This window comes from Aquarana catesbeiana, linkage group LG01, assembly GCF_042186555.1.
Source record: "Aquarana catesbeiana isolate 2022-GZ linkage group LG01, ASM4218655v1, whole genome shotgun sequence".
Classification (NCBI taxonomy): Eukaryota; Metazoa; Chordata; class Amphibia; order Anura; family Ranidae; genus Aquarana; species Aquarana catesbeiana.
The window spans coordinates 673,212,417-673,236,142 of NC_133324.1; the positions used below are offsets into that span (position 1 = coordinate 673,212,417).

A 23,726-nucleotide genomic window follows, 5' to 3' on the forward strand; every position below is an offset into this window, starting at 1 on the left:
AACATAGTCCGTTCCATGAGTATGCTCGTAATCCAAAGTACTCGCATATCAAAGCGAGTTTTCCCATTGAAGTCAATGGAAACGAAAATAATTTGTTCCGCATTGACTTAAATGGGATGCAATACCACATGCGGCCAGAGGCGGGGGGCGCCAGAGAGCCTCGGAAATGACCGAAAAGGCCCGAGGACACTTCGGCTGACCTCAGCAAACTTCGGAAAGACTTCCTACCCGAGATTTGCAGAGGTCAGCCGTTCTGTCCTCGGGCCTTTCCACCCATTTCTGAACGGCGCCGATCGGCGATGTTCGGCTCTGCTTGGCTCAGGCGCCCCCCCACCTCAGGCCAAAAGCTGTGCTACGCTTTGGCCTGAACCGTGCTCGTTTTGTGAGACAACACTCGCAAACCGAGTTACGATTTTTAAAAATACAGTGCTCGCATTGTGAAACGCTCGTTAACCGCGTTACTCGCAATCCGAGGTTCCACTGTATAACTAAGTTAGTTAATTTATTATTTGTTTTATAGTGTTAAGAATACAAAGAAAACACACAAAAACTGTTTGTATTTTATGATCTGTTACAGGTCAGCAGGAAGTTGATAGCAGAAACGTGGAGAACAAAGGTAGAGTGTTAAACCTTGTTCGTTGTACAAAACTTTTGTTTAATAAGTGTGCATACAATACATGTTGAGCTTGCAACAAATTCAGAACTGTCCTGTGTCCTCTGTACACTTTCTATGTATCTTGGACTAAAGAATAATTGGCCCTAATTTGGTAGAGATGTGAGTGTTGAGGGGAGGGGTGACACCACTCAGTTGACAAAAATGCTGTGTGTTGTCAGCTGAAAACAAGGCTTGAAGCTGAACTCTACACAAAAATAAAAGGCACAAATTATAGCAGCTGTGTAATCATTAATACATAATTTAAATGTATTTTTGGAATGCAAGCAGTGTATGTACCTGAGCTTGACCTTGTAATGACATTGACTCTGAATGGCCTGAATGAACGGTTATTTATTTAAAGACCAATTCCAGAAAGCCCAGTTCCAAGCACAGTGCTTTTTTATTTATTTTTTTTTACATTTTTTTCGGAATCTTTTAGGCTGGGTTCACACCAGTGCAAATTGGATGTGGGTTTCACCGCATCCAATTCGCATGTCAGGAGATTGCGACCGGCTCTCTATGGAATCGGTTCACACATCTCCGGAGCGGATCCGATGCAAATTGCACATGAGTCCTGTGCGTTTTCTGGTCCGTTTCAGGTCCAAATTCAGCCAAAAATTCGGGCTGAAATCGGACCTGAAACAGTGAATGGAGAAGCACCGGACCCCTGCTGTGAACCACTCCGTTCCTCAGTGTAAACCGAGCCTTAATATTTGCTTTTTCACGTTTAACTGACAATTGATTTTTTTTTTTTTTTTTTTTTACTTAAATAGTTGTTTCTGAGCTACACTGAGCTGATTCCAGAAAATACAGGGATCCACACTTGCGTTCACTGCTGCATCAGAGACACCAGTTTCGGCATTGTGCTTCGGCTCCTTCCCTCTGCTTTGCCATTCACCAAGTGCAGCTACAGCATCATCACAAGGTGTGCTTTGTGGGTGGCAAAGCGGAGGGAGAGGTTGGAGGCACAACACAAAAAATTATCATACTGTAGTCACCATTCTGATGCAGTGGAGATCTAGAAGTGTGGTTGCTTATACTTTACAGCATCACTCAGTGAAGCTCAGAAACTTTAATTTAGATACAAAATATGGAACAAATGTGAGTTATAGCAGTTATAAAAACGTTTAAAAAAATGTATAAAACCCTGTTTCTGGAGCTGAGATTTAGGTGACTTGCACTCAAACAGTTTATCATGTGACACTATCTGATTGCTTTATCAGAAATTAACAAGAAATTGCTTCATGCACAGAGATGCTACAAATGTATACGTGATGGAACTTGTTTATAAGACTGGTGACAAGCGAAAAAATTGCTGATTTTTAAAACTGAAGGAAATGCAAAAATGGTTTCTATTCTATCCTGCGACTGAACAATTAAAGCTGGAATCTTACAAGTTCAGAATTATTTTATAACTAATTTGACTTTATATGATCACAAACCTGACTAAACTGAAGTCCAGTCATTTTTTTCTGGGTATGTTCATACCAGCCGCTGCTTTAGGTCCCTTTTACATGGGGCGGGAGATCGCTCCGTCAGTGCCCCGCTGCCCTCTATGGGGAGATCAGACGAAAACAGACAGAATGTCCATTTTCATCAGGTCTCATCTGATCCGATCCGCCAAGATGTATGGCAGACGTATCGCCATACGTCTGTCTTGATCGGATGGCAGACAGGGGTCAGCGGACACATCTCTGCTGACATCCGCCTGCCCATAGGAGTCAATGGATGGCCCGCTCGGATCTGCCTGAAAAATGGACAGGTAGATCCGAGCAGGCTTGTTGTGTGAAAGGGGCCTAACAATACAGTGGCTGGTGTGCAGTGCAGTGTGGCCAGATCATTGTTCACTTTTTTTTTTTTTTAAATAAACTTTATTGAAATGCAGTAGCGGCTGGTGGGAATTTTTTTCGGGGGGCAAACAGCATTCTCCCCCCCCCCCCCCCCCAGGTCGGTCGGTCAGTCGGTCGAGAGCACTTACCCCATCACCAGCAACTTTCCCCTACTTGGCGGCCTCCCGTTCATCATCACTGGTGGCTTCTTGTTCTCCTGCTCTCCACGGCGGCCGCTTCTGTTTCTTCCCTCTTCGGTGGCCAAATGGGAGTCTTCTCTTTTCGGCCAAATGAAAACTGGTCTCAAACCCGCTTCTGATTGGCCGGATTGATGATCATTGTTTCAACAGCGAATATTAATTCGCTGATGTAACACACCTGCTCTGCAACCTGAGCCTATCCGATTTTGATAAACAAACAGATAGAGAGTCATTCCTGCGCTACCATATACGGAGAAAAGAAGGAAAACTAAAGAGAGTATAAAACTGGAAAAAGCCGCCTACACCAGATGGGGTACACCCTGCCCCAATAGGTTGGATAAATCAGTAAAAGTGTGGTGCTGCGCTAATCCTTTTGAAAAAAATGGTAAATAAGTGTGTGAAAGTTAAAGTAAAATAACCGTGTAGATGTCTCAAAATCAAATTAGAAAATCTATATGGTGACTCTCTGAAACTAGCGCGTTAATTATGAAGCATGAGACACGTGGTAAAACAACATGTGATCAATACCATGTGCAAAATATTCGTAATTAAATATAATAACAGTAACTAGCTTAGGAATATATATATATACTGTGCAGCCAGACACACAGCAAGCATGCATAAAATTAAGGTGACTGGTACAAATAAACAAAATATACGTGACAACTTGACTGGAACAATGTGATAATAAGCTAAAAAAGTCCACAAATAAATGTGCATAAAAAGTGATCCACTCAGGGCTAATTAAAGTGACTGGAGTCGGTGGTGATATTTCTTTTCTTCATGCAACACAGCACGCAATGGTGGGCAGTGGCCCCTTACCTGCAGGTAATGGGGTAATCGCATTAACCAATTTTAGGCATGGCGGCCTTTAAATGGCGGAATCCCAACATCAACCAGTAGTGGGGGCGACAATATCATGGTCCTATCCTAGCTTATCTCATCCGGGGACTACGTCTCTCCAAGTAGTGTACCGGGGTCACCAAGATGAAAAAAACAGCAAAGGAAGATCCCACAATGGTGTAATATAGTTTTGCAAAAAGCTGGGTTTTATTTAAGCATATAAAAGTACTCACATTAAAACAGTAGTACAGAGTAGAGATCCAACGAGCGGCGAGCTCGTATCATTAATCCACATAGAGTGCCTGTCCTGTCCCTACGCGTGATGTCACGACCCACGTGACTTCATCATCCCCTGATGAAGTCACGTGAAGGTCTTGGGTGTGCACTAGAAGCATGCAACAGAGTGTTACCGGCTGTAGGTTTCTGGTATAAGCCTGTGTCAAGTGTGCCATCAGGATGTTTGATGACCATAAGGTTTAAAAACCAGATAATGGGTCAAGATCAAAGGTAAAGTACAGATTTAGGTCATTTAATATTGAGTTGCTGGATAAACTCAAATAGCAACTCTTTAGAGCCCATCCAGATCAAGAACAGATCATCTCTGAATCTGTACCAACAGAGAATATGGTTAAGATAAGGTGTGTAACCATCTTCTGAAAATAACATTCTTTCCCAACCACCAAGGTAAAGATTTGCGTAGGAAGGGGCACATGAGGGGCCCATGGCTACACCTTGGACTTGTAAAAAATGTTGTTCCGTGAATACAAAATAAATCCTAGTTGAAATAAATTCTAAATAGCTTCAAAATTAAGCCATTGAGAGCCCAAGTGATCTGATCTTGTGCCATAAAAAAGGATTCAGCCATCCGGACACCCCGCTCGTGAGGGATACTGGAGTACAATGCCTCAATATCAACAGCCACGATCAGGGCATCCAGAGGGACCAGAAATCCACTGTATATGTTTGAGCAAATTTGTAGTGTTCCTGTTACATAGGGCATGAGGATGACATCAACAAATTTACTGGCATTGTCAGTTATCATTGCTATTTGGATGATCATGGTACCCCCAATTTTTTACAGTATAGTTAGTTATCTGGAAGCCTCACTGGTATTCCAAACTATTAAGCAAGATGGCCAACTTGGAAGCAAGAAAAGTAGCATTTTCAGGACACAAGACCAGTAATGGCAATCTCCATGCTTCCCTTGCAGTAGATCTCCTTTAGCAAATGGCTATTTAAATCACTTTTTTTTTTTTCAAGTGAACCTTAATTTTTAGGAGGGTCCTTTGGCTTCCTGTACTAATCTTCTCAATGTCCCTTAAGCACCCCAATAAAAAAAATGAAATGGATCCCATATCTCATAAGGGCCCAGCATAGCACACCTGACAGCACCAGCATGACATGCCCATGAAGGTTTGAAAGTGTTTGAGCGCCCCACCATGTTGACATCAGTCCATGAGCTTTTCAGCATTGGGTGAATTCTTTAAAGTGGTTGTAAACCCTTACATATACCCAGTGAAATGACTAGCCTCAGGTTATACACAGAGATGAAACAAATTCTCCTATATAAGTTGTATCTGCCTTCTCCCCTCTACATCAGTTAAAAGACCAGAATTTACACAGCTTTTTGGTCCTTCTGGAAAGCAGAAGACGGTGATGTCACAAACAGCACTGGTCCTACTGAACTGGCTGAATTGTGATCCTTGTGTAGCCAGCTTTAGCGATAGCAGTAAGAAAGCTAGAAGGTGTGTACCCTTAGCAAAGACATTTGTAGCTGCTGCTGTGTGTAATGTTTTATTTAAACTTTAAAGTGGAACTAAACTCTCCTATGCTTTACAGCCAAGGGAGCTGCCATCTTAGCCATTTTTTCTGCAAATATTTATGTGAATAATGTGAGATATGGAAAATCATGGATACTTTCTAGTAAATAAGATCTCTGCTTTTAGAGAGCTAATAAGTAAATTCAGTGAATGTTGAAATATACACAGTGTGTTTTATTGGCCCGTCCATCAAAATATAAAAAATTAAGTTAGCTGGGGTAGAAAATGTGAGCAGGGCCATAGCAGTAAGGGGCTAAAGGCTGGTTTGCTTATAGTGTGATTTGCTAAGATGCAGCTTAGTGATTACCATTGTTTATACACACTTTTTATTTCATTATGACAGATGGAAATTTCACAGAGACAGATGCGCATGTGCCATGGTAAGTCAACATTTGGTAAATACTGATATTTGGTTGATGGGTGTTTATTGTTTAGTTGTTTTGTTTTTAAAGGGGTTCTGTCAATCTATTTCCCCCTTCTCTCTAAAGCCAGTCATACACTGATAGAAAATTGGCTACTTCAGCAGGGACTGGGAAAATTTTGATCAATGTGTGGCCATCCCAGCCCAACAAAAGGCAATTTATTTGAATGACTTTCGTTGAAGGGACATGCTTGAAAACTTTTGGTGATCAGTGGTTGTAGCCAATCCTCAATCAGTGTATTCTGACAGCTGACTGTTCTCTTGAACCCAAGATAAGTATCCTAGGTATATTGGAACTCTCTTTTGCTGACATGTTAAAGAGGAGCTCCAGGCTCCCCCCCAAAAAATTAAGTTGGCAGCTGTATGCTGTAGCTGTTGACTTTTAATATTCGGGCACTTACCTGTCCAGGCATCCAGCGGTGTCCTCACCCAAGCCGATTCTTCTATCGGGTGCTGGTGCCGCTATCTTGACTAAGGGAAACCAGTAGTGAAGCCTTGCAGCCTCACAGCTGGTTTCCTACTGCACTGCCCTGTGCTTTGTGAATGGGTCACAGCAGTGGCGGCTGGTGAAGTTTTAGGATGGGGGGCGCCAGACCCCGCCCTTCCTTTTTGACCCCTCCCACTTGGTGGAAATGGGCGTGGTTTCAGCGAAATAGTGGGCGTGGCTCTAAGGTGGTGTGGTTAGCGTCTGAGATGAACGAGGGATGGAGGGAGAGGGAGAAAGGGACAGCAGGCCTAGATCCTACACAACAATAGAAATGTGTATTCTACAAAGTTTAACAATCATCAGATAAAGATACTCCAAACACCTGGTGTTAGCGCTTCAATCATCCCGGCACCATGGTTGTTATGGTGTCAGGATGATTGAAGCGCATTATTACTATTATTACATTGTAATATAAAATGAAATCATTCAACTCACCATAATGCAGAATCAGTGGGAGCCCCGAGTGTGTCACTAGCCACGTCGCCTGCCACCAGATGCCATCAGGTGTCCCCAGCAGTCCGTCCTTACATGCAGCCTGTGTCACATCAAATGCAGCCTCTGTCCCCCCAAATGCAGCCTCTGTCCCCCCCAAATGCAGCCTCTGTCCCCCCAAATGCAGCCTCTGTCCCCCCCAAATGCAGCCTCTGCCCCCCCCCCAAATGCAGCCTCTGCCCCCCCCCCAAATGCAGCATGCCTGTGTCCCATTACATGCAGCATGCCTGTGTCCCATTAAATGCAGCCTTTTTTCTCCAAAATGCAGCCTCTGTCCCCCCCAAATGCAGCATGCCTGTGTCCCATTAAATGCAGCCTCTGTTCCCCCAAATGCAGCCTCTGTCCCCCCCCCCAAATGCAGCATGCCTGTGTGTCCCCCCAAATGAAGCCTCTGCCCCCCCAATGCAGCCTCTGCCCCCCCCCCCCAGATGCAGTGCCTCTCCCCCCCAAATGCAGCCTCTGTCCCCCCCAAATGTAGCATGCCTGTGTCCCATTAAATGCAGCTTCTGTCCCCCCAAATGCAGCCTCTGTCCCCCCCAAATGCAGCCTCTGTCCCCCCCAAATGCAGCCTCTGCCCCCCAAAAATGCAGCCTCTGCCCCCCCCCAAATACAGCCTCTGCCCCCCCCCAAAATGCAGCCTCTGTCCCCCCCCAAAATGCAGCCTCTGTCCCCCCCCAAATACAGCCTCTGTCCCCTTACATCAGAGTTGCCATCAGTGTCCCCCCACAGCAGGTGTCCCCCATCAGAGCCCCCAACAGAAGGTGTCCCCTTTAGAGCCCCCCACAGCAGGTGTCCCCCACAGCAGGGTGTCCCCATCAGAGTCTCCCCACAGCAGGTGTCCCCATCAGAGCCCCCAACAGAAGGTGTCCCCTTTAGAGCCCCCCACAGCAGGTGTCCCCCACAGCAGGGTGTCCCCATCAGAGTCTCCCCACAGCAGGTGTCCCCATCAGAGTCCCCCCACAGCAGGTGTCCCCATCAGAGTCCCCCCACAGCAGGGGTCCCCATCAGAGTCCCCCCACAGCAGGGGTCCCCATCAGAGTCCCCCCACAGCAGGTGTCCCCATCAGAGCCCCCCCCACAGCAGGTGTCCCCCATCAGAGCCCCCCCCACAGCAGGTGTCCCCCATCAGAGCCCCCCCACAGCAGGTGTCCCCCATCAGAGCCCCCCCACAGCAGGTGTCCCCCATCAGAGCCCCCCCACAGCAGGTGTCCCCCATCAGAGCCCCCCCCACAGCAGGTGTCCCCCATCAGAGCCCCCCCCACAGCAGGTGTCCCCCATCAGAGCCCCCCCCACAGCAGGTGTCCCCCATCAGAGCCCCCCCCACAGCAAGTGTCCCCCATCAGAGCCCCCCCACAGCAGGTGTCCCCCATCAGAGCCCCCCCCACAGCAGGTGTCCCCCATCAGAGCCCCCCCCACAGCAGGTGTCCCCCATCAGAGCCCCCCCCACAGCAGGTGTCCCCCATCAGAGCCCCCCCCACAGCAGGTGTCCCCCATCAGAGCCCCCCCCACAGCAGGTGTCCCCCATCAGAGCCCCCCCCACAGCAGGTGTCCCCCATCAGAGCCCCCCCCACAGCAGGTGTCCCCCATCAGAGCCCCCCCCACAGCAGGTGTCCCCATCAGAGTCCCCTATCAGCGCCCCCCACCAGAGCCCCCCACAGCAGGTGTCCCCCAAAGCAGGTGTCTCAATCAGAGCCCCCCACAGCAGGTGTCCCCCATCAGAATTCCAGTGGTACTTACCTTGGGTCTCCTGCGGTGTCGTCCTCCTCACACATGCAGCAGCATTCTTCCTATTTCCTCTCTCGGGCGCAATGAGAGAGAGAATCAGGAAGTGACATCTGACTCAGGGCAGATGTCAATCAAATCTGAAGTGCCATGTAGCTTCTGCCCGGCGCCTGTAGTATCTATTACTATGGCCCGGCGGAAGCTACTCGGCGCTTCAGAAAATGCCACAAGGCGGGCTAAACGCCCGCAAATGCAGCGCCACGTCTGCAATCTCGTGATTGCATAGACGTGGCGCTTCCTATAAGTGCACTGTGTCCGGCGTCGCACTGTGTCCGGTGTCCGAACACAGTGCACTTAAGGACCTTTTTTTTTTTTTTTTTTTTTTTTTTTTTTTAAAGGGCCGGTAATAAAAAAAATGTTTTTTTTTGACTTTTTTTTTTTTTTTTGCTGCCTGAAGGGGGGGGGGGGGGGGCTGTGCCCGGGCGCCCCCTATGGACGGGCCGCCACTGGGTCACAGGCTTCTGGGAGCTGTGAAGTGTCCCAGAAGGCTGCAGGGGAAGGAGAGGAGCCTAACTTCTGGCTCAGTTCGCCGTGACTAAATGAGTCGGAAGTGGGAGCAGGTACATGTCAAAACCAGGCACCCGCTCCCCCCCAAAAGGTACCAAATTTGTCAGCAGAGGGGGGGAGGAGGCTTCCCTTTTTGGGTGGAGCTCCGCTTTAAAGAAGAACTAGTGATTGTGGACACCACTCCGAGATTGTCTCCATAGTTAAAATAGATGAATTTTATTAAAGGATAAGTTCACCTGTCTAAAAATAATAATAAATGCACATCTTTTTGCAGGTAAATGTTAAGAAAAATGTTATTTATTTTTCTTTTCTTACTATGAGCCTGCAGACAGGGCTCATAGTAGGGCTACAGTACTTGTAGTTCTCCCATTCACAGAACTCTGTAAACTGAATGATGCATCTGGGTGCCTGGAAAAGATCCCATGCTCGCTGTCACAGCAGGAGATGGGGGGGGGGGGGGGGGTTGCGGGGACTGTGACAGGTGTAACATGTACCATGTTACAAAAGGTCAATTTATCCTTTAAACACAAAGTGATTCTATCAATGATCAGAGAAAAAATCATACAGCTCCCTTCCCATAAAATGCGATGTCCTCTCCTCCAGCACAGCGGCTTTCGCCGTGCAAGCCGCTGTGCATCTCCTCTCTCCTAGGCGCTAGGCGTCCAATAGGATCGCCTGACGTTTCGGCCAAGCGGATAACTGGTCTCATGACCCGTTTCCCAATTGGCGGGGAGGAGATTTAGTGTGAAAATATTCTTTCTCTATCGTCGCACAACTGGGTGGAGCCAACCCTTTTTTGAAGCCTATTCGAGCCTCTGGCTCTAATCGCGTGCTTCAAAAAAACACACACCCCTCATTGGAATCCATAATCCGGTGCCCCTGTATGTAGATCAGGGGGCCAAGCGCATGGATGGGGGGCAGCACCCATGCGCCCCTAATGGACCGGCCACCACTGCTCCAACCTATGATCACCCCAGCTATTTGCTGGCAGTGGCGTCGCTAGGGGACGGCTTTTGGGGCTATAGCCCGAATCTCTGACCCATAGCCCCGAGTCTCTGCAGGGGTCCCCAAGGGGAGGGGAGGCTCTCTGGGAACCCTGATTTAAGAGGGAGGCTCTCTGGGGATATATACACACACGTATATTATATACATGTGTATGCCCACCCAAGCGTATGACTTTCTTTACTATGTTGCTATGGGCTCTAGCCCCAGATCTTTTGTAGACCTAGCAACACCCCTGTTTGCTGGCATTGCAGAGAGCCGCGAATAGCTGCTGGCGACCTGTCATTATATTGAACACACCTAGCCTCTGAGAGCTGCAGCAGGAACTGCCACTACAATTCTAACTGGCCTTTATCGCCAGTGTGAATGCAGCTTAATGCTTGGTTGCCCATTTTCATGGACAGTTTCTGTAACATATTAATTGTAGACTGCATTTCAATTTTGCTGAATATTGTAACCCAGACAGTTTTGTTCTATCTATGTTTGTAATTGCTGTTCTCTTTTTTCTGTAACAAATGTTGAAAAAGTGTAGGATATTGTTCTAAATAAAAATGTTCTTTATGAAAAAAATAAATAAGTGTTTGACTTTTTAGAAATGCATGACTCAACAACATAACAGTTCATTTTTAATTTTGTCTGTAAGATACTTTACCTCAAACCCATGGATATAGAAAATCATCTTGATAAACACATGAAGAATTCGATATTTATTCAGTCAAATCTTCAATTTACTTTTGTTCATTTTGTAAGGTCCCAGGCACTTGATCCAGCTGCAGAATATAAAATGAAATATAGGCGCCGTGGATTGGCTTTAATCTTCAACCATGAATGGTTTAACTATCGCTTAAGAATGCCTGAAAGAAAAGGTACCACAGCTGATCGATGTAACCTTGAGAGAAGGTAAGTGCAGAAAAAAGGTGAACTAAAGTTCCAATATCCAGGGTTCAGCTGTCCTAATGTATTAATCATCAGACTTGGAATCCAAGTCTGGATTCAGCTAGCATGCACTGGATGTATAGTTGGCCCAGAGATGTAAGCTAATGACAGTTTGGTTGCTGGAGAGTGCTAATTATTGTGCAGCTCTGCATAGAAACCAATCATCTTCCCTTTTTTTTTTTTTTTTTGTCAAAGCTTAACCACTTGCCTTCCGGAAGATTTACCTCCCTTCGTGACCAGGCCATTTTTTGCGATACGGGACTGCGTTTAATCAACTGACAACTGCGTGGTCGTGCACCGCTGTACTTTAATAAAATGTATGCCCTTTTTTCCCATAAATAGAGCTTTCTTTTGGTGGTATTTGATCACCTCTGCGGGTTTTATTTTTTGCACTATAAACAAAAAAAACCCTGACAATTAAAAAAAAAAATATATATATATATATATATATATATATATATATATATATATATATATATATATATATATATATATATATATATATTATACATTTTTGACTTTTGCTACAAAACATGTCCAATAGAAAAAATCTAATTTCTTCATCAATTTAGGCCAACATGTATTCTGTTACATATTTTTGGTAAAAAAAAATCCCAATAAGCGTATATGGATTGGTTTGCACAAAAGTCATATCGTCTTCAAACTTTGGGATATTTTTATTTATTTATTTTTTGGCGGTGATCAGCGACTTATAGCGGGACTGCGATATTGCAGCAGACTGTTGGACACTTACACTTTTTGGAGACTAGTGACACTAATACAGTGATCAGTGATAAAAGTATGCACTGTCACTGTACCAATGACACTGGCTGAGAAGGGGTTAACATTAGGGACGATCAAAGGGTTAACTGTGTGTCTAGCTAGTGATTTTGTGTACTGTGGGAGGTGCTTTTACTAGGGGAAGGCACAAATTCACGTTCCTGCTTTGCAGGAACACAGAATCAACAGGAACACACCTCCTCCCCTACTGACAGAATGGCGATCTGCCTTGTTTACATAGGCAGACCGCCGTTCTCCCTCTGCACTAAAGGATTGGCAGGTGCCAGCGGACATCGAGTCCACGATACCTGCCAATCAGCTCCTGCAGTGTATAATGGCAGCAGGAGCGGACCGCCGGCGGCGCGCATGCGCGTCCCAGACCAGGAAATGTCAGATCACGTACTAGGTACTTGATCCGGCGCAGCAGTTCCACTTTGCCACCGTATATGTAAGTTATACAGTCGGCAAGTGGTTAACTGAACAAGCTTAAGTTAGAAGCTGATTGGCTACCATGCACTGCTACAAGAATATTTGCACTGTCCATTTTAAGTAAATCAACCCCACAATCACAATTCTGCACATGGTTAGGTTGAAAAAAAAAAGACGTGAGTCCATTGAGTTCAATGTATTAACTGTTTAACTTTTTTATTCAGCTTATCTCAGCTTGGCTTTGAGGTAAAGCACTACTTTAACTGCCATGCAGCCGAGGTACATCATCACATACAAGATGGTAAGTGAACCTAACTTAAAAACCTCAATGATCTAAATAAATGCCTATAACAGATTTTATAAGGTGTCCTTCCTAACAGTGGAGGTTAAAGATGGGACATTTTACTCTCAAAATTTGCTCGAACCAAGGGTTCAGCATTGATAAACTGTTTGCATTGTCCTATTTCCTATAATGACAGTATTTAATAATGACACTTGTCTAATCGTTCCACTCTAGCTGCAACAAGTGACCACAGTGACGCTGACTGCTTCCTTTGTGTCTTTCTGAGCCATGGAGAAAATGGTCAAGTATATGCCCATGACTCTGCAATTGAAGTAAAGGATCTAACGAGCCCTTTCAAGGGTGACAAGTGCCCAAGTTTAGCAGGAAAGCCTAAAATTTTCATATTTCAGGTAACTGTAAGGTGTTTTTCATTTGAAGGTATCACTGCTGTAGTGTAAAACTTATAAGAGTAGATGATGTATACTTAAACATTGGGGAATTGGCGTGGTAATGTGGCTTCCTGTATATTTGCAAACATGTTTGTTTTTTAATGCAAATTAATGAAGCTGTGTAGAATTTTATTTTATTTATTTATTTATTTTGCTGTCTAGTTAGTAAGTGTGATGGGAAACGTTTGTGTTGTGTTGTACTGTGAGCTGCCCTGTCCATGTGCACCTGGAATTGCAATTTATTCATTGCAATATATGTCCCAAAATGGGATCTATTCTAGACTAGAATTAAGAAACAAACTTCACAGAGGGACCCTGGCATGGCTGGCTAGAAGGTAAGTGTGCTGGGGAACCTGCTATTTTGTATTGTTCTGTGAATTACTCCAGGTGCACCTTGCAGTTGCCATTTTTGTTATAAAAAATCAAACCGTTGTTTATTAAAACCTAATTTTGGGTAAATGCTAAAGCGTAGGAAATACTTACAACCCCTGTCCCAAAGACCCAATAGGAAGAAAGTGGAGATCTCTTCAAAGCAGGTCCGGGACAAGGGGTGGGCAGGAGGGGAGGCTGCCCCAGGCGCAATGGTTTATTGTGATGGGGGTGCCGAGTTCCTTCTGCTACAAGGCTGGACAGGTGTAGTGACAGCAGCATCACTACTCCTGTCAGCCCAGTGTTGCGAGAAGAGGTGGTGTAGGCTATGTTCTCTCTCCCCCTCCTTCCTGACAGTGCAGCACTCCTGTATTAACAAGCCCCCCAGTGGTGTTTACAGGCATATAGAAGCTCTGCACTGGTAGGAAGTAGAAGAGGGAGAGAGAACACAGCCAGCCCAGCCAAGTGCGGAAGTGGAGGAGAGAGCCAGGAGGAGGTGGGGCAGAGTTCTCGCTCTCCCTTCAGCTCCTTCTTCCTGTCAGTGCAGCACTCCTGTATTCTTTATATACACAGCTGCCGGCTTTTGAATACAGGAGCACTTTCAAATCAGGGGTTTGCAGGCTTTGTTTACCTGCCACTCACATCTTTTTTCTGTCATCTTACACCCCCTGCCCACCTCCTCCCCACACTGGCAGCAGAAATTGCAGGTAGGGGAAGGGTAAGCAAACCCTGCAAAGTCCTGGACTGTCATTGCAACTTTACCAATAGGCCAACAGCACTATCCCCACTTCTGACCCGATCTGACAGCAACCTGTGGGCTTCAAGGGTAAAGCCTGGTACACACGGTACATTTTTTTTTCGTTCAGCCCAGCGAGGAGCTCTGGAAGAGGTCGCTGTACTAACTATGTGATTTTAGTACAACAATCTCCTGAGCTATTGTATTCTGATCCCCCACTAGAACACAACAGTCAGCACTCACAGCCATTGGCTGAGAGCACTGATTGGATGCCAGTCAGCTGTTGGTTTTCCAGCAAGCTCGTTCGACAGAAGCCGTCTGTGAGATCAGCTTCTGTCAAACAAGGACCCGTTAACATGGGTCCGGTATCTACTGTACCTGCTGATTTCGGCCGATAATCTGACCCATGTATACGGGGCTTTAGAATGGCCTTGAATATCTTTAGACTAGTGATGCACCGAATGGGTTTTTTGGTGCCGAAACCCATACCGAAAATAAATCTTCCTTGATCCTGAAAACTGAAACCGATACCGAAACAACACCAATACCGAAAGGGACTGTTTTTAAAAATATTTTTATACAGGAGATGGTCAGAGACTGGGGACATGGTACAGGAGATGGTCAGAGACTGCAGACATAGTACAGGAGATGATCAGAGACTGGGGACATGGTACAGGAGATGGTCAGAGACTGGGGACATGGTACAGGAGATGGTCAGAGACTGCAGACATAGTACAGGAGATGATCAGAGACTGGGGACATGGTACAGGAGATGGTCAGAGACTGGGGACATGGTCAGAGTCAGAGACTGCGGACATGATACAAGAGATCAATGCAGCCTCACCAGTGCCCGTCAGATGCAGCCAGCCTGTTTCCCCAGTAGTGCAGCCTGTGTCCCCAGTAGTGCAGCTAGTGTCCCCAGTAGTGCAGCCAATGTCCCTATTGCAGCCTGTGTCCCCAGTAGTGCAGCCTGTGTCCCCATTGCAGCCAGTGAAGGGAGAGGAGAGCCGCCTGTTTGATTACAGCGCCGGGAACATCAAAGCTTTCATTTCAATAGCTGTGTGTTCCCCGCTGCGCGCCGTCACATACAGCCCCTCCCCCTTGTCCGGGCACTTTGATAGACAGATCACCCATCCCATCTCTTCTACAATATAGGAAGCCCCCCTGATAGGCGGCACCAAGGGCGGGGGCGGTATCAGTATCGGCAAAAATTCTCTTTCGCTTTTTGCCGAAAGGGCCATTTTCGGCCGATATGTTTTGGTGGCCGAAATTTCGGTGCATCCCTACTTTAGACCCATTGATTATGTATGAATGGGTTTGAAGGTAAACTGTACCCACTTCAGAGGATGCTAACAAACACAAATCCATTCATAAATGTAAAAAAAAAAAGAAATTCTAAACAGAAACATAAGATAACGTTTATGACCATTAGGGCACATTCACACCAACAGCTGCGTTAGAACAGCAGTGCAGATGTGCCAAATCACTCTGTTCATTTTTTTTATAAAACAAATTTTACACACAGTGACATTTCATTCATTTCTACTGGCCATAGCGTAATGAGAGGCAGTAGATTGCAAAGCACCGCGCTGCACTGAAAAACAGTGAATGCAGTACTTTTTTCAATGCCCACAAATGCAACATTGTGGTGTGAACTGGCCAGATAGGATACAAGGCATTTTATCTTGTCTTGTGGTGGGACTATGCTGGAATAGCCTCCCAACACAGTCCTATCACACCTCGTGTGAATCTATCCTCGCAAATTGTTGCTTTTTTTATTATTTAAAAAAAAATAATGTCCAAATAGCTCATTTTAAAATTTAAAGAGACATCAACACAAGCATGTGCCTAATGTAAAATTGCAAAAGTTGCTATTTTCCACTCTTTTTAAATTAAAAAAAAAAAAAAAAAAGTGGTATTCCAGTGAAAACTCCAAACCTACTCTCAGCCACATTCTAAACCTAATCAATCTAGCCCTGCAAAGCAAAAATTGCTATCCTTATCTATTATGCAGCTGTTCCAGGTCCAGTTCCCAGCGGCTGATGCTGTGTGCAGGAGAAAACCGACAATGGCTGGGAAATGCCTGGGAAGTGATGTCACCCAACCAGTTATTCTGGGGCTTCCATTGGCTGCCTCTCCTGCACACTGAAGCCACCGCTGACAGCTGATGCTGGGACTGGACCGGAGCAGTTGCTGAACAGGCAAGTGTAGCAATTTTTGCTTTGCAGGGCTAGATAGATTAGGCTTAGGATGTGTCTTAGAGTTAGTTAGGTTTTGACTTTACTTCCACTTCAACGTATTAGCTACTACTGTATATACATAGCTAGGATATCTGCACAATGAGTTTAACGAGCAAGTGACTGCTGGGTGCAAGTTACATGAAAAGTGCTTTACTGTGGTTCCTTGCAAGTGCTGACTTTATTCGACATGGAGTTTACCAAGCGTGCTTTAAAAAAAACAAAAACACATTAATGACCCAGTTTCGGTCCCCACCTATAGTTATCCACTTGCCGACCACCCCATAGCAGAGTTACTGCTACAGGGCGGCTGCGCTGTGCAGAATCACGTGTGTATATATACCTTATTCTGCACTTCCCAGGTAGGGGGCGTGCCACTTCTGCTGTGATTTATCATAGCAGGTGCTGAACAATGGATGTCCATCAGCACCCGCTGATCATTGAGGAAAGAGGCTGGATGGAGCTCTGCATATGTAAACCATGCAGAGCTCCATCGTGACGGGAGGAAGTGAGGGATTTTCTTTCCCTACAAAGCAGGGAATAAAATCAATCACATCCACAAGTAAAAACAGCACGCATAGTGCACAAATTAAACACTTTGATCGCCCCAGATGTTTAACCCCTTCCCAGCCAGTGTCATTAGTACAGTCCGACTGCCAGATGTACTACACTAGGACGTGCTCGCTTGACTCGTTTTGCCCCTCCCACTGGGCGTCTTTAGAAGCTGAGGCATCCCTGATTGGTCTCCTATTTATATAGTGCTCTTCCCTTCCCTTGTGAACCTATTTTTAGCACTGATCACAGTATTAGTGTCACTGGTTCCCACAAAGTGTCAGTTAGTGTCTGATTGTCCGCCGCAATATTGCAGTCCCGCTATAAGCCGCTGTTTGCCGCCATTACTAGCATAAAAAATAAATACATTCTAGTTTATATCCCATAGTTTGTAGACGCTATAATTTTTGCACAAACCAATCAATATACGCTTTTTGGGATTTTTTTTTTTCCAAAAATATGTAGCAGAATACATATTGACCTAAATTTATTAAGAAATTAACATTTTTTATTGGATATGTTTTGTAGGACAAAGTAAAAAATATTACTTTTGTTTTCAAAATTGTCTATTTTTATTAATTATAGGGCAAAAAATAAAAACTGCAGTGGTGATCAAATACTGCCCAGGTTTACACTGAGCTGCAGGAATGAAGCCGTGCGAGTTCAGCTGAACTCGCACGATTTCACTCCCGCATGTCAGTCCCGATTTCGGACGCGATTTCAGAGACATCTGTGCAGGTTTCTGCTCAGATGTCGATGTAAATCGCAGCCCGAAATCGCAAAAAGTAGTACAGAAACTACTTTATGAAATCTGTGCAGTGCCATAATTGCCACCGATTTGACATGCAATTTGACATGTCAAAACGCTCCAGTGTGAACCAGGGCTAAAAGAAAACTCTATTTGTGGGAAAAAATTACATTCATTTTATTTGGGTACAGCATTGCATGACCGCACAATCGTCAGTTAAAGTCTGGTTATGAAGGGGGGTAAATCTTCCGTAGGGCAATTGGTTAAGAAACACTGCTTTCAGGTATTAATCTTTTTTTGTGTACATCCTATACATCTTTCTTTTCTTTCAGTTTTTAAACTAGAACTGTTTCTGTCTTCTATAGGCATGTCGGGGCACTCAACATGATGAGCCAGTCCTTGTTACAGATGCTGTTGACAGTGCTGGAGAGCAGCCTGAGGTTAACACAGTTGAAGTAGATGCAGCAGCTGTGTATACGCTGCCTGCTGGTGCTGATTTTATCATGTGCTATTCTGTTGCAGAAGGTATTGCTTTTTAAAAAAAAAAGCTTTTTTCCACTAAATCAATAAAATGTCATATCAGTGAATGTGGAGACCAAGAGCTCACTTCTATACTGACCTTTATCTAAGGGCAGTCATTCTAACAGCTGAACTTCAGGCAAACCGTTAAATTCACAGATGTAATATGTTTTATAGTTGTTTTAGCTGAAAAAGGATTTATCTTTCTGTCCAGCCAGTCCTGATACAGTAGTTACACAGTAAAGGCAGAATACCAGGCCTGCTGCAGTTCAGTAACACTTAGGTCTTGTCTACCACAACCTGTAACTGAGAAGTAAGGTAGATGCAAAAGACTAATCAACATATCTCTCGCTGTCACCCTGCTTTCTCCTCCTATCAGTGTGCCCCTGGTTAGCACATGAACACTGCAGCACAACTGATTGGAGCTTTGTGCTGCTTTTCCCTCCCCCAGTCTGCTGTACAGTGATTGCAAGAGGCTACAATCAAATTCAAGTAATTACACTGCTTGCTGTCTTTTTATAGCTTGCCTGAAGTTCTTTTTGATCCGGAGACTGCCTTCACATCTTTACTGTACTAAGAACCACCTACTCAAAGTATACAACACACACATCAAGTAAAATAATTGGACACGTCACCATTTTTCTAGGTATATATATTTCCAAAGGTGCTATTGACATGAAATTTTCACTACATCGGTAACAGCCCATGCAGTCCATACATACAAAGAAACCAAAACAAATAAGCTCAGAAATTAGGTTATGTGTAATAAAATGGAATGAAACAGGGAAAAAGTATTGAACACATGAAGAAAGGGAGGTGCAAAAGGGCATGGAAAGCCAAGACACCAGCTGAAATCTATCAGTAATTAGAAAGCTATGCTACCCCTTGTCAGTGCAAATTAATATCGGCTGGTTCAGTCTCCACTGATGGCCTATAAAAAGGTGTCTCTTTACCAAGGTGTCACACGAGAAACATCTCATGATGGGTAAAAGCAAAGAGCTCTCCCAAGACCTTTGCAACCTTATTGTTGCAAAACATACTAATGGCATTGGTTACAGAAGGATTTCTAAACGTCTGAATGTTCCAGTGAGCACTGTTGGGACCATAATCCAGAAGTGGAAAGAACATAATTTCACCATAAACCGGCCACAACCAGGTGCTCCTCAAAAGATTTCTGACAGAGGAGTGAAAAGAATTATCAGAAGAGTTGTCCAAGAGCCAAGGACCACTTGTGGAGAGCTTTAGAAAGACCTGGAATTAGCAGGTATAATTGTTTCAAAGAAAACAATAAGTAATGCACCCAACCTCCATGGCCTATATGCACGCTCACCGCGCAAGACCCCATTGCTGAAGAAAAAGCATGTTGAAGCTTGTTTAAAGTTTACTGCACAACATTTAGACAAGCCTGCGAAATACTGGGAGAATACAGTCTGGTCAGATGAATTTAACTCTTTGGATGCCATAATACACACCATGTTTGGAGGTCAAATGGCACTGCACATCACCCCAAAAACACCTTACCAACAGTGAAGTTTGGAGGTGGGAACATCATGGCATGGGGCTGTTTTTCAGCATATGGTACTGGTAAACTTCATATGATTGAAAGAAGGATAAATGGAAAAATGTACTAAGACATGCTTGATAAAAATCTGCTGCCATCTACCAGGATGATGAAGACGAAATGAGAGTGGACATTTCAGCAAGAAAATGATCCCAAACACAAAGCCAAGGAAACTCTCAATTGGTTTCAAAGGAAATAAAGCTGCTAGAATTACCCAGCCAATCACCTGACTTGTATCCAATAGAAAATCTATGGAAAGAATTAAAGATCAGAGTTCATAGAAGAGGCCCACAGAACCTTTAAAGATTTGAAGACTGTGTGGAAGAATGGGCCACAATCACACCTGAGCAATGCATGCGATTCGTTTCTCCATACAGGAGGCATCTTAAAGCTGTCATTACCAACAAAGGATTTTGTATGAAGTATTAAATACATTTCAGTTAGCGTGTCCAATACCTTTCCCTGAGTCATTCCATTTTATTACACATAACTTCATTTCTAAACTTATTTGTTTTGGTTTCTTTGTATGTATGAATTGCATGGGTTGTTGCAATATTTATGTCAATTTCACCTTTACCAATATATTTACCTAGTAAAAGGGTGCTCAATACTCATATAATATATATGTATGTGTGTGTGTAATATATATATATATATATATATATATATATATATATATATATATATATATATATATATATTATATTATATTATATTATAATTTTTTTTTTTTTTTTGAGAGGTAGGGTTTTACTGCTATTTAAGACTCCATCGAAAATATTTTTCCTACTTTTCTGTTCCACTGACAATAGTTCCATCAGACAGGAGGAAAAAATTTTCAACAGGGGCACAGACAGCAATACAATAAAATTAGCTGGTAGGGGTTCTGTCCTTCCTCCTACTCTACTAAAAAGTATTTATATTTCTGTCTGTGTTGCCATTAGAAATTTACCCCTACTTCCTATCTGGTGAACTGTTCTCATCAGAACTGGAGGTAAGAGGAAATCTCTCTAGTGAAGTCCCAGATAACGGTAAAACCTGACAGAGGTTTTTTTCCCCACTTTGTCCAAAAATGGAAGAAAAAAAGTTTTAGCTGTTTATAAACTTTAAATGATTTTAAGCTGCAAATGTTTTTAAGCACCTCAGGTCCTGATTCTATGTTTTCCCATGATGGATAATTATTATATTATTGTAAATAATATATATAATATAAAAGAGCACAGAGCAAAACTCCACGTTCACAAAAAAGTGATTATATGTATGCATATTTGCTACGCAAGCCATATTTTTAAATAACGTTAGGCCCTGTCTGTCTGCCGTTGGGTGTGCTGTTGAGGCCTCAGTACGCTAGACACATTTACCATCTCTCCTAGACACCTTTCCTCCTGGCAGCAGCGTTTTGGCCAAAAAAAAAAAAAATGCCGCTTATAAACACGTGAAATGTGTTTAGACGCATCAAGCGCTTAGGCGTTAATTCATTTTAATGGCCAGAATTAGTGTCGTCTTCTGGCTGTACATGGAGGATGGCACTAATATGTCTGAATGAGCCCTTATATTTACTAAATTGCACTAGAAATTTGATAGCAATTGACTTACTCTATAGACAGCAGTTCCATTCCTAACCAGCCCATACTGTAATGACAAGAATGGTGATGAAGAAGCGGAAAACATTTGTGTTTATATTATACATTAATAGACATCCTGTTTTTAACCCCTTTTTAGGCTACTACTCTCACCGTGAAACCATAAATGGGTCTTGGTACATTCAGGACCTGTGTGAAGTGATAAGGATACATGGCAAGGAGCTGGAATTCACAGAACTATTAACGCTGGTGAACAGGAAGGTGTCCCTGCGATCTGTTCAAGCCTGCACTGATGTCAATGCGATTGGGAAAAAACAAGTTCCTTGCTTTGCTTCCATGTTAACCAAAAAGCTGTATTTAAGACCCAAATAAAACGGACATAACTGTTTTAATACAAAGTGGATTAAGGGAAGATCTTACATTTTGTCATTTTATGTAAAATAAAATTTATTTTTAGAGGTTTTGAGAATATGACAACCAGTTTACGTTTTGTACTAAAGTCAGCACTATAGCTTAAAATACTTTATTATGAATTCTCAGGGAATTACTGTCCAGGGTTAAATGTTGCCATTTTTAGAAAGGGTTGTACACATGTGCCTTTTTAAGCTGACACTGTTTTGTAATAAGGTTAAAAATCACAATAAATCTTTTCCTTTATACTGTATTGATTTATATCTTTTCTATTCTCATGCTGGCTGTGAAGCATTAAACTTTATATTCTAGATTTTTTTTTTTTTAAAGAATAAATTTTACTGAATTTTTCAAGCTTAGATACACATGCAAGAAAGAAGGCAAAGGGGTGCGTAGTGGCAAGTCCTCTAGTGAAGATTATAGAAACTATCCAAAGAACAATACAGTGCAAAATACAAACACAAAAATACAAGCAAAATACAAACAATTGTTAAATGGCGAAGAGTTAGTTGAGTATATATAGGTTGGTCATATGATCACACTACTTGATTGAGCATCAACTGCCTCCACTACCATCAAAATTTTATATTCTAGTTTAGAATAGACTGATACTATTATTATTATTATTTTTTTTTTTTTTTTGCTCAAATAAAAACCTGACACGCTTTTCCCTTTGCAATTAAGTATTTAAGATACACATATAAAAACATATTTAATACATCAACACAGAATTCAAATTTCAGTTTGAATGTTAGATGAACTGTAGGGTTGTCATGGATTACAGGCAGTCCCCAAGTTATGAACAAGAGGTTCTGTACTGTAGGTTTGTTCTTAAGTTGAATTGGTATGTATGTTGGAGCAGGTACAATTTTTTTTAAGTGTAACTTCAGCCACAAAATTATTTTAAGTTTTGGATAGTATAGGAAAGGGTTAACTGACCATGCAGTGATGTGGGATTTCTGACAGGTCCGCCGGACAGTAGGTGGCAGCATACGGTGAGCAGCGAGATGGCCGCCCGGCGATTTCCAAGCCAGCGCTGCCTCCATTCTTAAAGCGGAGTTCCACCCACTTTTTAAACTAGATCTTAAAGGAAAGTCTACCCCTCCACCACTAGTTTTTGGCTATTGATTTTTTTTTTTTATTGCGCCTTCCTAACTTTTATGGAAGAACCTTGTGTACCTCCACCCCAGCATCACCGCGGGCGTCATTTCCTTCTGCTCGCCCACTGCCTTCTGGGACCTGTGTGTGTCCCAGAAGATGACGGGGCCATTCATTAAGCATCACGTGACTCGTGCATGCGCAGTAGGAAACCGGGGGTGAGGCCTGAAGGCTCCACTGCCGGTTTCTCTTAGTTAAAATGGCGGCTGCACCCAATCTGATGAACGGACCGGCCTGGGGGGGGGGGCGACATCGCAGGCTCCCTAGACAGGTAAGTGTCCTTATTAAAACACCGCTTTTAAGTACGAGTTGTAAGTCAGATGTTTGTAACTCAGGGACTGCCTATATTGCCCTTTTCACTTTAATAAGTCTACAGGTGTCAGTAATTATATCAAACAGAAAACAAGCTACTTTTATTTGGATATATTAAAAACACTCATAAAAAACCTTATAGGTAAACAGCGGACGTGTTTGGAAAGGTTTAAAGTTTTTTGTGGGCACTCTGCTTTGTTGGGTACTCTCAGACTTTTGGGCACTGAAAGCAAATATAGCTTCAGTGACAAGGTGCTGTGTGCTTTCAGTAAAGAGCCCTTTCACACTGGGACGGTTTGCAGGCGTTATTGCGCTAAAAATAGCGCCTGCAAACCGACCTAAAACTGCCTCTACTGTTTCTTCAGTGTGAAAGCCTGAGGGCTTTCACACTGAAGCATGAATCGGTGCGCTGGCCAAAAAACTCCTGCAAACTGCATCTTTGGAGCGGTGAAGGAGCAGTGTATTCACCGCTCCTAAACCGCTCCTGCCCCTTAAATCAATGGGGCAGCGTGGCATTACCGTGGCTATAGCCGCGCTATGCAAGCAGTTTTAACCCTTTTTCGGCCACCAGCGGGGGTTAAAACCGCACCGATAGCGGCCGAATACCGCCGCAAAAACGACGGTAC

At 43.8% G+C, this 23,726-nt stretch overlaps 1 protein-coding gene across 2 annotated transcripts in view; it reads left to right on the forward strand.

Annotated features, from left to right (window-relative positions):
* The window catches only part of CASP6 (caspase 6), a 50,867-nt gene extending 28,984 nt beyond the window's left edge, over positions 1-21,883 (forward strand). For both annotated transcript variants that reach the window (XM_073602510.1, XM_073602519.1), the window contains 7 exons: positions 578-616; positions 5,691-5,727; positions 10,788-10,937; positions 12,407-12,483; positions 12,700-12,875; positions 17,922-18,081; positions 21,359-21,883. In XM_073602510.1, coding sequence (XP_073458611.1) covers positions 578-616; positions 5,691-5,727; positions 10,788-10,937; positions 12,407-12,483; positions 12,700-12,875; positions 17,922-18,081; positions 21,359-21,591 — 872 coding nt within the window. In that variant the 3' untranslated portion in view covers positions 21,592-21,883. The remainder of the gene's footprint in view (positions 1-577; positions 617-5,690; positions 5,728-10,787; positions 10,938-12,406; positions 12,484-12,699; positions 12,876-17,921; positions 18,082-21,358) is intronic.
* The last annotated feature ends 1,843 nt before the right edge of the window (positions 21,884-23,726 follow it).